A 13,730-nucleotide genomic window follows, 5' to 3' on the forward strand; every position below is an offset into this window, starting at 1 on the left:
CCCAGCACTTACCGATAGCGACAGAAGTCGCAAGCGACAGCAGCACGGCGGGAAGTACTCATTTTGTCGTGCTGAAGGCCAGGCGGTTTCGATGTATTGCTGTGCATGCGATTTACCAAGCCGAGTCTCCTCGCTTTCCGGGCCCGTTTCTCGTTGGTATGACAGGACTCGCAGTGTGAGAGCGGCACGTCTGGGCTGTGCTACTCTCTCAGGCAGTAACTTGAAAGCCTAGAATCTACCAAGTATTCATGCGGAGTCACATCAGTTACGTCGTCCCCCCAGGGTCTCATTTTAGTTAATGCCGGTGAAACTGTGAGGGGCCTGTGCCGCCCCAGCCCCGGCCGAAGACTCTTGCCCCGCGTGTCGGGCATACTCCTGTTTGACGAAGAGACGCCTTTCGGGTTTCTTCCCCTTTTTTGCTGTCCGTTCGTTAGACGAGCCCTTCAACGACGGCCTTCTCAAAATGGAGAAGACCTCTTTTGTGATTAAGGCACAGCGCCAGGTGATGGTCCGAGGTGGCGTCGGCCAACACTGTTCTGGCCCGTACGCTACAACAACAGTGAGAGAGTATCTAACCTCCATGGGGTTCCAGGCGGCTCGAATGCAATGTAAGAGAAGTCAAAATGCAGGCGGAGGTCGGCCCGCTTACCTCCGCTTCTTGTTGGGAGACGAAGTCAAAGCTCGACGCGGGACATTAGCCTCGAAAGGGTGTTCTCACGGGATCCCCACGGGGTAGAGGCAGGCGAAGACTTCACATATACAACGACATTAGGAAATCTATATTAAGGTCCCTATGGAATACACCAAATTGTGATCCCACAAATCAACCTCGCTCTTCACAGCACAACCCATTTCCGCCGCATATCACAGCTTCGTTCCGTTGCTTACACACCAGGCTCTGCCCAGAGCAGACCACCTTTCACCATGGGTCTCCCGCAACTAAGGGGCAAATCCCTCATAGCTCTCATTCTGATCACCTCCGGGTTTGATTTTTTGCTCTTCGGATATGATCAAGGGCTTTTCGGCGGGATTCTCGCAGGAGAACGCTTCCAGGAAATGCTCGGCCACCCAGGCGCAACCATGAGCGGTCTCGTCACCGCAATCTACGACATTGGTTGTGCGTTGGGTGCAGTGACTGCGTTTCTCTTCGGTGAGCGTGTTGGACGCAAGCGGTCGATTCTGTACGCCAACTTCATTATCATCATCGGAGCCACAATTCAGACTGCCTCCTACAGCTACAAGCAGATGTTTGTTGCTCGCATCATCTCCGGCCTAGGTGTCGGCTTCAGCACGGTGGCCGTCCCTATCTTGCAATCAGAGACACTGCCAGCACATAACCGTGGCTCCCTACTCGTCTTTCAGTCAGTCCTTATCCCCTCTGGAGTTGCGCTGGCCTCCTGGGTTTGCCTAGGCACCTTGTACGCCCCAGGATCGATGCAGTGGCGCTTTCCGGTGGCGTGTCAGATCCTGTTCTCCTTGTGCATTCTGGTGTTCTGTCTGTTCTGTCCAGAGACACCCCGGTGGCTGGCAAAGCACGGAAAGGAAGAGGAAGCTCGCAAGATCATTGCCCGCCTCTTGGACAAGGCAGATGATGACGCCGAAGTGCAGGGCCAACTGGCCGAGATTCTGGACAACATTGCCGCGGAGGGAGCAGAGAGTAAAGTCACCTGGTCCGAGTGTTTCAGCAATGCCACCCGGGCTCGAAATCTGCAGCGTGTCCTGCTCGGCATGGGCCCGTACCTTTTCAATCAGTGGAGTGGTGCCAACGTCCTCGGCTACTACATGGGCTATATCTTGGAAACCTATCTTGGCTACAAGCCTCTGTTGGCTTTGATCCTGGCGTCTGTGTGCTTCACGCAGGAATCCATCATGGCCTTCTCGCCATATTTCTTCCTCGACCGACTTGGAAGACGAAAGACGGTCCTGATCTCGTCAACTGCCTGTGCGATTTGCAACTTCATCATCGCCGGGGCCTTGCTCAACAAGACATACTCGTCTGCCGCTGCAGCCGTGGCCTTTATGTTTGTTTACTTTGACTGCTATGGCTCCGGCATTCTCCCAGTCTCCTGGTGCTACTCGGCTGAAGTCCAACCACTGCGCGTTCGAAACAAGTCCATGGCTGTTGGAGTGTTCTGGCACTGGATGTCCAACTTCGTGATCGTGATGATCACCCCGATCGGCGTGCAAAACCTCGGTGGAAATTTCTTCTGGATCTGGGGCGCCTTCTGTGCGCTTTTTGTGCCGCTGACATACTTTTTCGGGGTGGAAACCGCCGGCCGCACATTGGAAGAGGTCGATCAAATGGTCAGTGAAAAAGCCCGACCCTCGAAGCCCAAGCCACTTACTGACTCGATTGCTCTCAGTTCTTTGACGAACCACGCATCTGCATGGGCTTGAACAAGAACCACACACAGGTCATTCGGAAAACTGCGGTCCAGGAGGAAATTCGCTTCAGAGAGCTCGCCCAGGCGGAACAGAAAGTCATTACGACGTCGCATGTCGAGACGTTGCCAAAACCATAGCTGTGAGCTAGATGCAGGCATATCATCTGGCTCTGCTGAGGCTGCACAAAGAGTGGCACATCTGAAAATTACAGCCGCGGCAAGCTCTGCGCATATCCTATATCGTAAGACCGTTGCTCCCGTGGGAGGCAAGAACTGTTTGAAGGGGAAAATTTCAGGTCCCTTTTCACTTGTGAAAGGAGCCTGGTTTGCGGGATGAAGTTTGGTTGGACATTGGGTAATATTCTCTGTACAGGGGCTATGTAAAATGAGAGAATTCGAATCCCATCAGCTATCCTTTTGATCGTCGTTCTAACTCAATGTCAAAACATAAACTTACTACTGTTACTCACATGGTTATTTGGCTAAAGTCGGTATAAATATGCGTGATTGGTGAAATGCTTGAACTGCTTCTTAAGCATAATGCGTCACAGTAACTTGTTTGTAGTTGTGTGGTCGTGTACGCATTGGCAAATCTCTGCTTGGTTGGGCTTCAGGACCAGGTCCCTTCCTGACAGTTGCCCTTATACATTACAGTGCCTGATATTCGCGGAGTAACTAGCCAGGTATTCTATCTTATTGCTGAATAGACAATGAGAATCGTAGCACTGTTCTTGAAATTCTGTTTTGGCTCTTTAAAAAAGCTACTCGCAGGTACATTCCATCGCACAAGACACATGAAACTCTCAGGTTCCTTCTCAATATGCATCCGTCGGGAGTCTGTCCGACTTTCTTTACTCCTTCTCACGACGCTGGCTCCGACGCTTAACAAGCTGTATGACCTCCGTCGACCCTTACGTCGGATCCCGTCATGTACGAACTGGCATCCGACAACATGTAAACGATTGTCCCTCGATACTCCTCGGGCTCCGAGAACCGCTTGAGCATGCTGTCTTCGAGCCAGATCTTTTCCAAGTCGGCTTGGTCGATGTAGGATTGGGTCATGTTGGTCTTGATATACCCAGGGCTGATCGAGTTGACCCGGATCGTAGGAAGTTCCGATGATGCGCCCCATTCATAGGCCAAATTTCTGGCTAGTTGATGGACACCTGCCTTTGAGACACAATACGCTGCATTAGGCGCTCCCTGGAGTTCTCAATCAGACTCTCTGCGATCCCACTTGATTCTCTTTTATATGTTGCCGTACCTTGTTAATTATATGGCCACTCATACTCGCAATGAACACGAAACTCGCGGGGAGTGTTTGCCTTTGAACGATGCGCGCAGTTGCTTGAGCAGCTGCCAAAGTTCCAATCAGGTTGATGTCGATGACTCGGCGTGCTTCAGCTAGAGGAAACTTGATCGAAGGGCCGACGCGAGTAATTCCGGCGCAGGTGACGAGGCCTCGAACAGGAAAACGTGCTTGCGAGGCAGCCTCTTCGAAGAGAACGCTGACCTTGGCTTCGTCTGTGATATCGCAGGCGTAATAGAAGATTTGCGCGCCATTTAGCACCGCAACGTCTTTCAATTTATCTTTTTCAGGCAAATTCAGTCAGCGTTGGACCCCAGAGATATCCTGTGTACTTTTACTTCTCACCCCATACGGTCTGTGGAGGCTGTTCCGGCCGATCGAGGCAAATTACATCTCCGCCTGATTCAAGGATTGCTGTCACCGCTTGAACGCCAAGTCCGCCCACGGCACCCGTAACTAAACATTGTTCGTCAGTGGTTCGACTTTCATGGACATGGTCGAAATTGTGCCGAGAGGCTCCTCATGGGTTGCTTGGGGCTTGTAGGCACTTACCTATGATTGTCCTGCAGTTTAGCCTGAAAATATCAGGCGTATGGACTGATGAATGGGCCGGTATGGACTCTACTGTACCAAGAGATCCCATGATTGAAACGAAAATGCGCAGGCAGTGGCCTTTGGCTTGACCTGCTGAGTGCTCAAATGCGATGAAAATTTGCAACTACGTGAAGCTGGCGCAACGGGGATCATGAAGGATTCCTTCTTTATACAATAATATAACCATGTTACCATCCCGTCGGAAGACGGCAAGAGACTCGAAAGATTGAATATAGCAAGTGTATTAGTTGCAATTCCTTTCAAGTTCGAGTAGAATGTATTGCATGGCGGGAAAAGGCGGCCCGCTACCGATCCATGAATTAGACAGTGCGTTATGTTCCCTACTCCAATCCATACATGCCTGCGTCATTTCGGCAGCCCACTTGTCCCAATAGATAAGAAGCATGTTTCAGCATTCTCTGCAACAGCTCTCAGACAATCCAAACTCAGCCCCCAGACCAGCCACATCATGGTCGTAACAGAAGTCGCCATCATTCCGCTTAAGGGCGGGCTGAACATCAACGATGCATCCAGCCCTGCAGGGAAGACATGGTTGCAGATTTGCGAGACAACCTCTCTACAACCAGGATTTCGAAGAATGCTTTGGGGAACCGAAGTGCACCAAGCCAACATGTTGAGGCTTTTTGTAGAATGGGATAAAATCGAGGACCACGAGAGATTTGTCGCTTCTGGGTAAGTCCACAGTTCTCCCTTCCACCAACACGCCACAGCAGAGTTCATCGCCGCGAGTGCTCCTGCCGTGATGCCTGGCGGCTATCCAGAATCCGAAGTCAAATCTTACTCTCGATAGTATCTACAAAGCACACATATCCAGATTCGACACTATTACCGGTGGCCCGACTACTGTTTTTCATGTGAATTTGACCCCAAACTGCGTCAGCGCCTTCCCACACGGAGCAGGGGTGGCAACCGAAGTATTCACCCAGTACTTTCCGGCCGACTATTCCGAGTCTGACATGTCCTTGGTCGAGGACACCATCAAGAGCATTGCGAGTCTTTTCGAAGCAACTCCAGGCTCTGGCGCCCGCATGAGCACCTCCGGGTGGATCTTGGAGGATGTTGTGATCCCTGCAGAGGCTGCGGAAGCAGGTCGGAAAGCGAAAGCCTTTTTGGCTTCTATGGCATGGGATTCGGTCGAAGCACATCTCGCGTTCCAGAAGACGGAAACATTCAAGGCTTGTATTCCTCGGTTTCAAGATATCAAGGGTCTCAAGCACAGCGACCTTGTGTACGTATACTGCAAAACAGCCTGAGTAACATTGTATCAAAAACATTTGTATGGGCCTCACCAGGCTCCAGGCCGAGATTCTTCCCTCCGGACTTCAGCTTTCAGATTCGGTGCCTCACCAGTTCAAAGGCCCACATCAATCACACCTTGGTTTCAACCGATTCGATCCCGATTGTGCTAGCCTTGGTGCCTTCCATATCATCCATATGAAGTGGATCATCGCCGTTAGCAGATTGCATATTGGTTGCATGATAACGATTCGAGCGTGCTGCTTCAATTGCAGCAGGGCCTTTGATGCTTTCGCGGACACCCGAAGTAAAGCAAGACCACCCTTGGCCCTTGCCCTCGAATATGTGGTCAATCTGCTCAAGAGACAAGCCTCGAGTTTCTGGGTAGAAGAAGTAAACCATCGGTATAAAAGACAGGTTGAAGACAACCCCTAATTGAATCTTAGTTGACGGCAAACTACCAGCAAACCTCAGCAGGGTGAGTGGTAGATAACTTACAGACAATGTAGAACCTCCAACCAATAGCTTGAAGTCCAGAAGGGGTCACGGTGACAACAATGCCATTGACTGAGCACACGGATTAGTGGATCCTCCCTCATTACGGGCAGAGTTTGGAACTCACATAGCCAATTTGAGGCAGACGCAATAGCCATACCCTTGGATCTCACTTTGAGCGAGTTTATTTCCTGGTAGAGTCAGAACCAAAACAATCCAAGTGTCAAAATTGTGATAAGAGTAATTGGACCTTACCGGAGCGTACATCCAGGGGATATTCAAGTAGCTGTCGTAGAGATTAGTCCAAGGACTTTGAGCAACCCCGACATTTTTGGTTTCCATACCTCATCCCAAAGCAATTGTAGAATAGACAGTAGAACACCATGGTGACGATACCACCTGCTCGCCCTGGAATGTTGAAGCCAACGGCAATCATGGCCGACATGAGGGCCAAAGCAGCAGCACCCCACATCAACAAAGTACGGCGACCAAATCTTTCCACAAAAAAAATTGGGGAGAGAGCAAATGGCAAATACTGGGTCGCTGTGATTGCCGCTACAATATGGGACATGCTATTACTGAGGTGGAGATATTCTTGCTCGATGTATGCGACGTAGTAGGCGATAGTGCTGGCCATGAGGTAAGTCCTCTGTCTGAAAATTGGAATAGCGACTTACTTGATACCGGTGAGTTGTTGCATATAGAGAGCCCCAAACCCAAGGCACAGGCGGCGAAAATTCTGTTCATTGTTGTTCCCAAAGAGCGTGCGCCAGGACGCATTTGCCTCGACCTCGAGTGCTTCTGCAATGTCGTTCCGGACTTTGAGCACAGCTTCGTGTGTCTCTGGCAGATCCTGAAGACGCGCGATGACCTTTGTGGCTTCGTCAAGTGACCTATGGTTGGCGATCCAGCGGGGGGACTCGACGAGAAATGGGACCGTCACCAAGAGGAACCCGGCAAATATAACCTGGAGGGCGATCGGAAGGATCCATTGAGCCTGGCTGCTTGCATATGAGCATGCAAGAGTGATCCAACTTGCTAGGCAGAAGCCAACAGCGATATTCCCACTCTGGATTGTTAGGTATATCCCTCTTGAGTGAGCCGGCGAGACTTCTGACTGCCACTATTGCTCGCGGGTCAATATCCAGACAACACATCTGGGCGGCAAAGATCCTTACAGCGGGCACGACAGAAGTCATGATGCCAATTCCAACGCCACATACGACGCGAGCCACAATAAGATGGGATATGACTTTAGCGGTGACCTGGAGAACTGTGCCGACGATAATGACCCCGGAGCCAATGTACTTCAGAATTCCCGAGTTAGTAATCGTGATGAATGTGACAGAGTCAGAATCCGGAGCACTAACAATCGCCTTTCTTCTGCCCAATTGCTCGCCGAAAGCGATGATGAACAGAGACCCTATCAGACATCCTACATCGTAAAGGCCAACGATGAGGCCTTGCTGCAGAGCCTGGGCGCAATGGAAGAGTTAGCCAAAGCCTCAGCAAATGCCTCAAGTCGCGGGAAGGCTCGAGTCTCACCGTTGGATGATTGAATTGTTCATTGAATGTCTTTGCACCAATCACTCCTCCCATGACCGCTTGGTCATCTATCTCAAGGTCAGCACCGAGGTCAAATCACAATAGGAGATTCAGCATGGGCAAATGGGTCCAACGCACAACCAAACAGGAAGAACCCGACGCTACAGGCGGCAGTTACTCCCGCCAAGAGAGGTTTTCCTCGAAGTTCCGGCATTTTTGGATATGCTCAGTAGCCACTTAGTGCCCAAGTCGAGATCAGTTGCACGTTTAAGAGAAATCGAAGCTTTTCTGAGACAACATCCATAGGCATGGCCGGCGATACATATAGACCACAGATCTATGCTGATTGACTTCGTACGACATTCTCTGTCGTCGCAGAACTAGCAGCGGGATACGGGCCGTCTATAGAATACCACAACCAGCACGGTAGACAGGCATAGGAAAGGCAACCCATGGTGTGATACAGGGGGTGGCGGAAAGCAATAGCAATGTCCGCTCTTCCGCCATCTACATCCCAACCTATGAGTTAGGGTGTTGCCTGGGAGACGAGGCCGTCCCAGTGCTATCTGCCTTCTCTGTATCGAGAATCTCCGTGGACTGGCAGGAGGCAGAATTCAAAGCGTCCTCATGTCGTGCCCATACCCCACAGCTCCACAACAGGAGCAAGGCCATTACGCAGCCTTCAAACCCCACGGGGAAGTAGCGCAAACTAGACACGACCCCCGGGAGCGAAAGTGGAAGTATTCTTGAGGGCCTCGCGATCTTGCCGATGTAGTTGACTTTGATTGGTCTCTGCTGGGGCTGGTGGGCTGACATGTTGGGGTATTGTTACCTTGGTCTTTGGGCTAGTGGGCTAGTTCAGTCAGTGGCGGCTTGATTGACGATCTGAACGGCAAAAGCGGGAATAGGCGGGATAGGGCCGACGAATGCCGCCTTCTGCGCACGGCCGGCTGCAGCATCTTGCGAGGCTTCTCTGGCAGTCGTCTAGTTGTCTGGATAGCTCAGGGACCAGTTGAAATTGTCAGAAAGACAGAAGGTTCATCCTAGACCTAGGAGGAATGAAGGCTGGCTATTGCTCTCTACTCCAGCGCACAGGCACCGAGTGCCGGTCGTTATAGGTCCGCCCCACAAGCAGCAAGTGCTTCTTTCCAATGCATTCAATTCGGGGAATGTTTGCTATCGTATGAAATTTTGGACGCTGAAGGACACAGTGAACATGACTTATCAGGCAGCTTGAATGCGGAATCGCATCGAGAACTTCCATGTGTCCGACAGAGACCTTTCCACAGGTTCCTGATCTCTATATCTTCATGACCCAGCACAGACATGCCAATCATAAGTCGCACAAGCAAGAAATGACTCCGAGTTTGGCGTATTACAACTTGGCTCCTTTCCAGACTGGCTTCCTTCGCTCCTTAAATGCCATCAGGCCTTCCTTGATGTTGTCTGCCTTTTGCAGCTCAGCCCACTCTCTTCTCCCAGTTATCGCTGTTGCTTGTACCACACTTGCCGTTTCCCAGCCCTCTCTGAGTCCGGCTCTGGTGCAGATGGTGGAATCCGGGCTGTTCTCGGCGATTATTTTGGCAAAGTTGACTGCTTCTTCAACGACTTTCGCCTGAGGGACAACCTTGTTGACAAAGCCCCAGTTCTCTGCCTGTTGAGCGGTGATGTACGCTCTGGTCAGTGCAAATTCGCTCGCACGTTGCAGTCCGATTGTCCGAATCAATCTGGGAAGAGCTCCTGCATACGCGGCTACCCCACGTTTAACCTCTACCAAGCCAAACAATGCAGTATCCGCTGCAACGACCAGGTCACAGTTTATCACCGTTTCGCATCCACCTCCTAGTGCAAGGCCGTTTACTGCGGCAACTATCGGCTTTTTGCCCAGGCGATTAGACAGCGGTAATGCACCGGGAACGTCTCCCGGACCTGCTCCCGGCCTTGCGTTGGGGGCGTCGGCTTTCTGCTGCCACTCACTCAAGTCTGCACCTGTTGAGAACGCGCGACCGGCGCCTGTCAGAACTGCGACGAAGAGAGTCGGCTCATCGTCGATCCAGCGGAAAACGTCTGTCAATTCGATAACATTTGCTGCCGTGGTGCAATTCAGCTTCTCGGGCCGCGACATGGTAACCAGGACGACATGAGGTGCGGGATATGAAAGCTTGACGAATGAGGTGGGAGGAGGCTGGTGATGAAAAGACTCCATTTTCGTGGGAAGCACACTTTCGCTGAGCGCTTTCGACGTGGCCCCGATGGATGAAGGATAGAAGGAGATATTGAGACAAAGGAGCAGCTAGATGGTAGGCACAACAGCAGACAGTTGAAATCTTGTTCTTGATTTCGATCTGCGCCGAACGAGATATTAATCCGGGCGCATAGATATCTTTAAATTCGCTGACTCAATATGTAAGACCAGCAGTCGGGCTGGAGATGAATAGGACCTCGGTAGATTGGTGACAGTCGACGAAAGCTACCCTTGGGATGGACCACATTGTGGATAGGTCTGCATCAGGTTAGTAGAGGGGAAGTAGTGGGGTCACCGAAAAAGTAGTGAGTTGAGCCTATTCAGTGAGGCTAACTTAATTGGCTAGCTATACCGAGGATCCGGCGAATCGAGCTGGTAGGGACGGATGGAAGGCGGAGAGGGCGGGATTTCGGCGGTCAGGAAGCGGACCAAGGAGTCAGCGGGGCTATTGTTATCTCCCCCGCATTTATCTTCGAGGTAGAGTTACGAATCCCGCAAATTTCGAGGATAGAAGCAAGCCCTCAACTTCTCCTGCCTCTCTTTCATTTTGTGACTCGGCCAGAGTGAAAACCAAACCTCCTTCTTTCGCCAGTGTCCCATGAGTTCCCCAAAAGCCAGGCTGGACACAGTGAGACAACATTTGGCGGGCAACAAAGACGAAATGACGACGACCGGAAGTTGTATGTGTGGCGCGGTGAAGTACGAATTCACAGGGGAGCCGAAAGTCACGGCACTGTGCCACTGCATCGACTGTCAGAAGGTCTGCCATTCTAGCCTGTCACTGCACCGCAAAGGGGTTTCACTGATATTCTTTTGATCAAAGTGGACTGGAGGAGCTTTCACTTCGAATGCTGTTGTTCCTCGCACGTCCTTCCGAGTTACTTCAGGTCAGTGGCCATTTGGATGTCCATTTCACACTGGATTTGGAGCTAAATCGATATTGTTGTCAGGAAATCCTTCGGCCTGGGACGGTGTCGGGGACTCAGGAAAGATCAATAAACACTTCTTTTGCCCGACTTGCGGGTCTAGCTTGTATACCGAGTTGGAAGTTATGCCAGACATGACGTGCGTGAAGGCAGGAGGCCTTGATGGGTCGAAGGCCGGGCTCGGGAACAAAATTGACATTGAGTTCTACACAAAGGACCGCGTTGGGTATTTGCAAGGCGTTCCAGAGGCGAAGCAGGAGCCGGCCTTTGGCTAGCCACTTACGGAAGCTCTAATATTTCCATCGAAAGATCGTTCTAAGTGCCCAGGGGGGGCCATTCCAAAGCAAACCATTTATACTCGAACCTCGCCGACACTGGCGGAATTAAAGTGCGCAGTGAACTCCAAGAAAAGTAATTAACTATCCAGACCCTTCATGTTTATCTGTCCATATGGTGGTGATTTCTTTGTTGGGTATACTTGCCTGAGGAGGATGTTGTCTTGGTAGAGCTCTACGATGAGTATGTATTGCAGAGACTACCTTGTGACTTGCAGTCAGGATAATCCCGCATCTTGCTGCCATTTAGTCCGGAAAGCTTTCCGGCACAGTCTAGTACATCTCCTGAACGCAAAGCCGGCGTTATAGTCTCGCGATAGATCTTAGAATAGGGCAGGTTGGTCTCTTGATAAGAAGCTGAGTTGAAAAGAGAGTAATTCATTCATTATTATCATCTCTAAGTTATCTATGTGTTTCCACGCTAAAAAGCCCAATTTTGATTCGCCGCAGTTCGAGGAGGAACAGTCCCCCGATGATATAGCTCAAGCCTATCGACCGTCAGTAGGGCTTCTGAGCTCCGATTAGAGAGAGTTTACAACGCACCTGCGTAGAGCTGCGGGTAGAGATATGGACGGTCCGAATTTGGACGACGAAGCTCTAGTGCAATAGCCTCTGAAACTGCGTCTCTATCAGTGAGGTCACCTTCATGTGAAGTTGAAGAATCTCACCAAAGCATGGAGCAGCAGCATTCAGCCACGCAATTGCCAATAAAGATGGGAGCTCCTGCAGTCCTACAATCTCAGCAGCTATTGGTGCAACTGACTAGTCAAGGTTAGCTCTTCTGTCCTCGATGAAATGTTTCGAGCTTGCATACTATCCAGAAGACACTGTACACGTTTCCCACCAGAAATGCAAAGACCAAAGTTGGAGCCAGTGACTCTGAGGGCACCCAAACAACCAGACAAAATATACCGCTCGCAAACGTGCAGATGAGGGCGACTGTGATTCTTCCGTAGTGGTCGGAGGCCCATCCCGCCAGGGTTCTCCCACTCGTTGTCGTCAGATTGATCAAAACCGCTGTGATGCTTGCCTTGCTCTGTGAGATCCCAAGTGAGCGCGCAAAGTCGGGAAGGGAAGATATCAGAGTCATGTATCCAAGAAGGAATAGGAATCCCCAGATCATCAGAAGCCAGACGTCCCATCGACGGAAGAACCGGACGTCGAACGGGTGCAGCGTTGGGCGTACGCTGTTGTTGCGGTCTCGCACCATGCACGAAGCAAGGAAGAGCATCACAAAGCATATGATACCCATAATGCGAAGAGACCAAGCGAGGGAGATGTTCGTTATCATCGGCGTGATTGACGAAGAAAAAATCAGTCCCCCAATCCCGGTGCCTCCAGCCGTGATGCCCTGGGCGAAGCTGCGTTTCTTCAGAAACCATTGGCTCACCACTGGAACCGTGGAGACGTATAGCAAACCCACTCCGATACCAACCATTATACCCTGAGTGATGATGAGACTCCAAAACTGTTTTGCGAAGGAGGCGGCAATCAAGCCCCCAGAAATGAAAAAGGTGCCAAGGAGCATCGAGGTTCTTGTTCCAAAATTCCTTATCAGAATGTTAACCAGAGGTGCAACAATCATGGCTGCAGCAAAATTTGTCCCTCCAACAAACGAATACTCTAGTGGACTCGTTCCGGGAAAGGTGTTTGCTGAGAGGTAATGAGCAAGGTAGACGCTGTAGGACTAAAAGAGTGTTAGAATGAGCCGCAAAGCCATACGGTCTAAATTCACGCACCGATACCACCCCCCAAGCCCATCCATTGACAATGAAGATGCCGACCACAACCACCCATCCATAACCTCCGTCTGGAATGTCGGGTTCCAGAGGTAGTTGATTTGTGCTCGTGATTGTGTATGCGGCTTCCTCTTCGTTCGCCTCCTCGACTTTGATGTCTGCCATGCTCGAAGCCGGGAAAATCTGGTAGTCGAGCAAGGACCAGCCTTTGTTGTTCACCGGACGCAGAAGGGACGAAAGTCACTATATGCCAATTTATGAAGTGTTGCCCTTCGCAAAATCTGAAGTGATGTAGTTCTAAGGTGCTCGAAAGTCAAGACCAGGGACAAGATCGGACTGATTGTTTTGCCTGACCCCAAAGGAGAGTCTCAATTTTGGACTGTCTGTCGGTGTGCACTCCGGGCTGGAGGGTGACCATACATCCTGCCAGCAAACGGTCAATCAAGGGCCACCCATTCAAGGCGGGTTAGAGCAAGTCGGACCATCTGATCTACCAGCCGTGTGAGACTAGGAAATGACGGCTTCAACCCATTTGGGCCGTTCTCAGAATTCTAGATTCCCTTCCCAAACCGGCTCGCCTAGGTAACAACCTCCGCAATGCATGTGCAGATTAATGGCGGGAAGCGGAAGCGGACAGCGGAGGAGTGGACATACGCAGACCTCTGAGTATCCGACACGGTACTGAAAAGCTTCATGAAGACCACTAGCTTGGAAAGACCCCTCTCGAGAACAACGTATCGTCAAGAGAAGTACTCATGCAGTTTGTTCCTGATTTCGTGTTTACGTACACTGGATCTTCCCCCGATGGCATTGCCACGGAACCCGTGAGGCGTCTGCCAGCCGGGCGAGTCTGGAGTCGCATTGCTGCTTCCAATACACGGGCCAAAAGCCGCCATTCTTC

General features: G+C 51.1%; 4 protein-coding genes across 4 annotated transcripts; 1 reads left to right on the plus strand and 3 right to left on the minus strand.

The window, feature by feature from the left end:
* Nucleotides 1-924: 924 nt before the first annotated feature.
* Nucleotides 925-2,522, plus strand: PV07_11904 (uncharacterized protein; the record flags this gene model as incomplete). Its single annotated transcript, XM_016399380.1, has 2 exons — nt 925-2,304; nt 2,364-2,522. 2 exons carry the CDS (start codon nt 925-927, stop codon nt 2,520-2,522), a joined length of 1,539 nt encoding a protein of 512 aa, XP_016243942.1.
* A 3,154-nt stretch (nt 2,523-5,676) lies between these two features.
* Nucleotides 5,677-7,798, minus strand: PV07_11905 (uncharacterized protein; the record flags this gene model as incomplete). Its single annotated transcript, XM_016399381.1, has 9 exons — nt 5,677-5,975; nt 6,043-6,111; nt 6,167-6,230; nt 6,295-6,325; nt 6,384-6,668; nt 6,717-7,162; nt 7,218-7,514; nt 7,585-7,652; nt 7,723-7,798. 9 exons carry the CDS (start codon nt 7,796-7,798, stop codon nt 5,677-5,679), a joined length of 1,635 nt encoding a protein of 544 aa, XP_016243943.1.
* A 1,161-nt stretch (nt 7,799-8,959) lies between these two features.
* PV07_11906 (uncharacterized protein) lies at nt 8,960-9,790 on the minus strand (the record flags this gene model as incomplete). The annotated part of the gene is made up of 1 exon (XM_016399382.1): nt 8,960-9,790. One exon carries the CDS (start codon nt 9,788-9,790, stop codon nt 8,960-8,962), a length of 831 nt encoding a protein of 276 aa, XP_016243944.1.
* Nucleotides 9,791-11,492: 1,702 nt separating this feature from the next.
* Nucleotides 11,493-12,994, minus strand: PV07_11907 (uncharacterized protein; the record flags this gene model as incomplete). The annotated part of the gene is made up of 5 exons (XM_016399383.1): nt 11,493-11,578; nt 11,634-11,708; nt 11,759-11,852; nt 11,905-12,777; nt 12,830-12,994. 5 exons carry the CDS (start codon nt 12,992-12,994, stop codon nt 11,493-11,495), a joined length of 1,293 nt encoding a protein of 430 aa, XP_016243945.1.
* Between the last annotated feature and the right edge of the window lie 736 nt (nt 12,995-13,730).

Source organism: Cladophialophora immunda (assembly GCF_000835495.1).
Source record: "Cladophialophora immunda strain CBS 83496 unplaced genomic scaffold supercont1.7, whole genome shotgun sequence".
NCBI lineage: Eukaryota > Fungi > Ascomycota > Eurotiomycetes > Chaetothyriales > Herpotrichiellaceae > Cladophialophora > Cladophialophora immunda.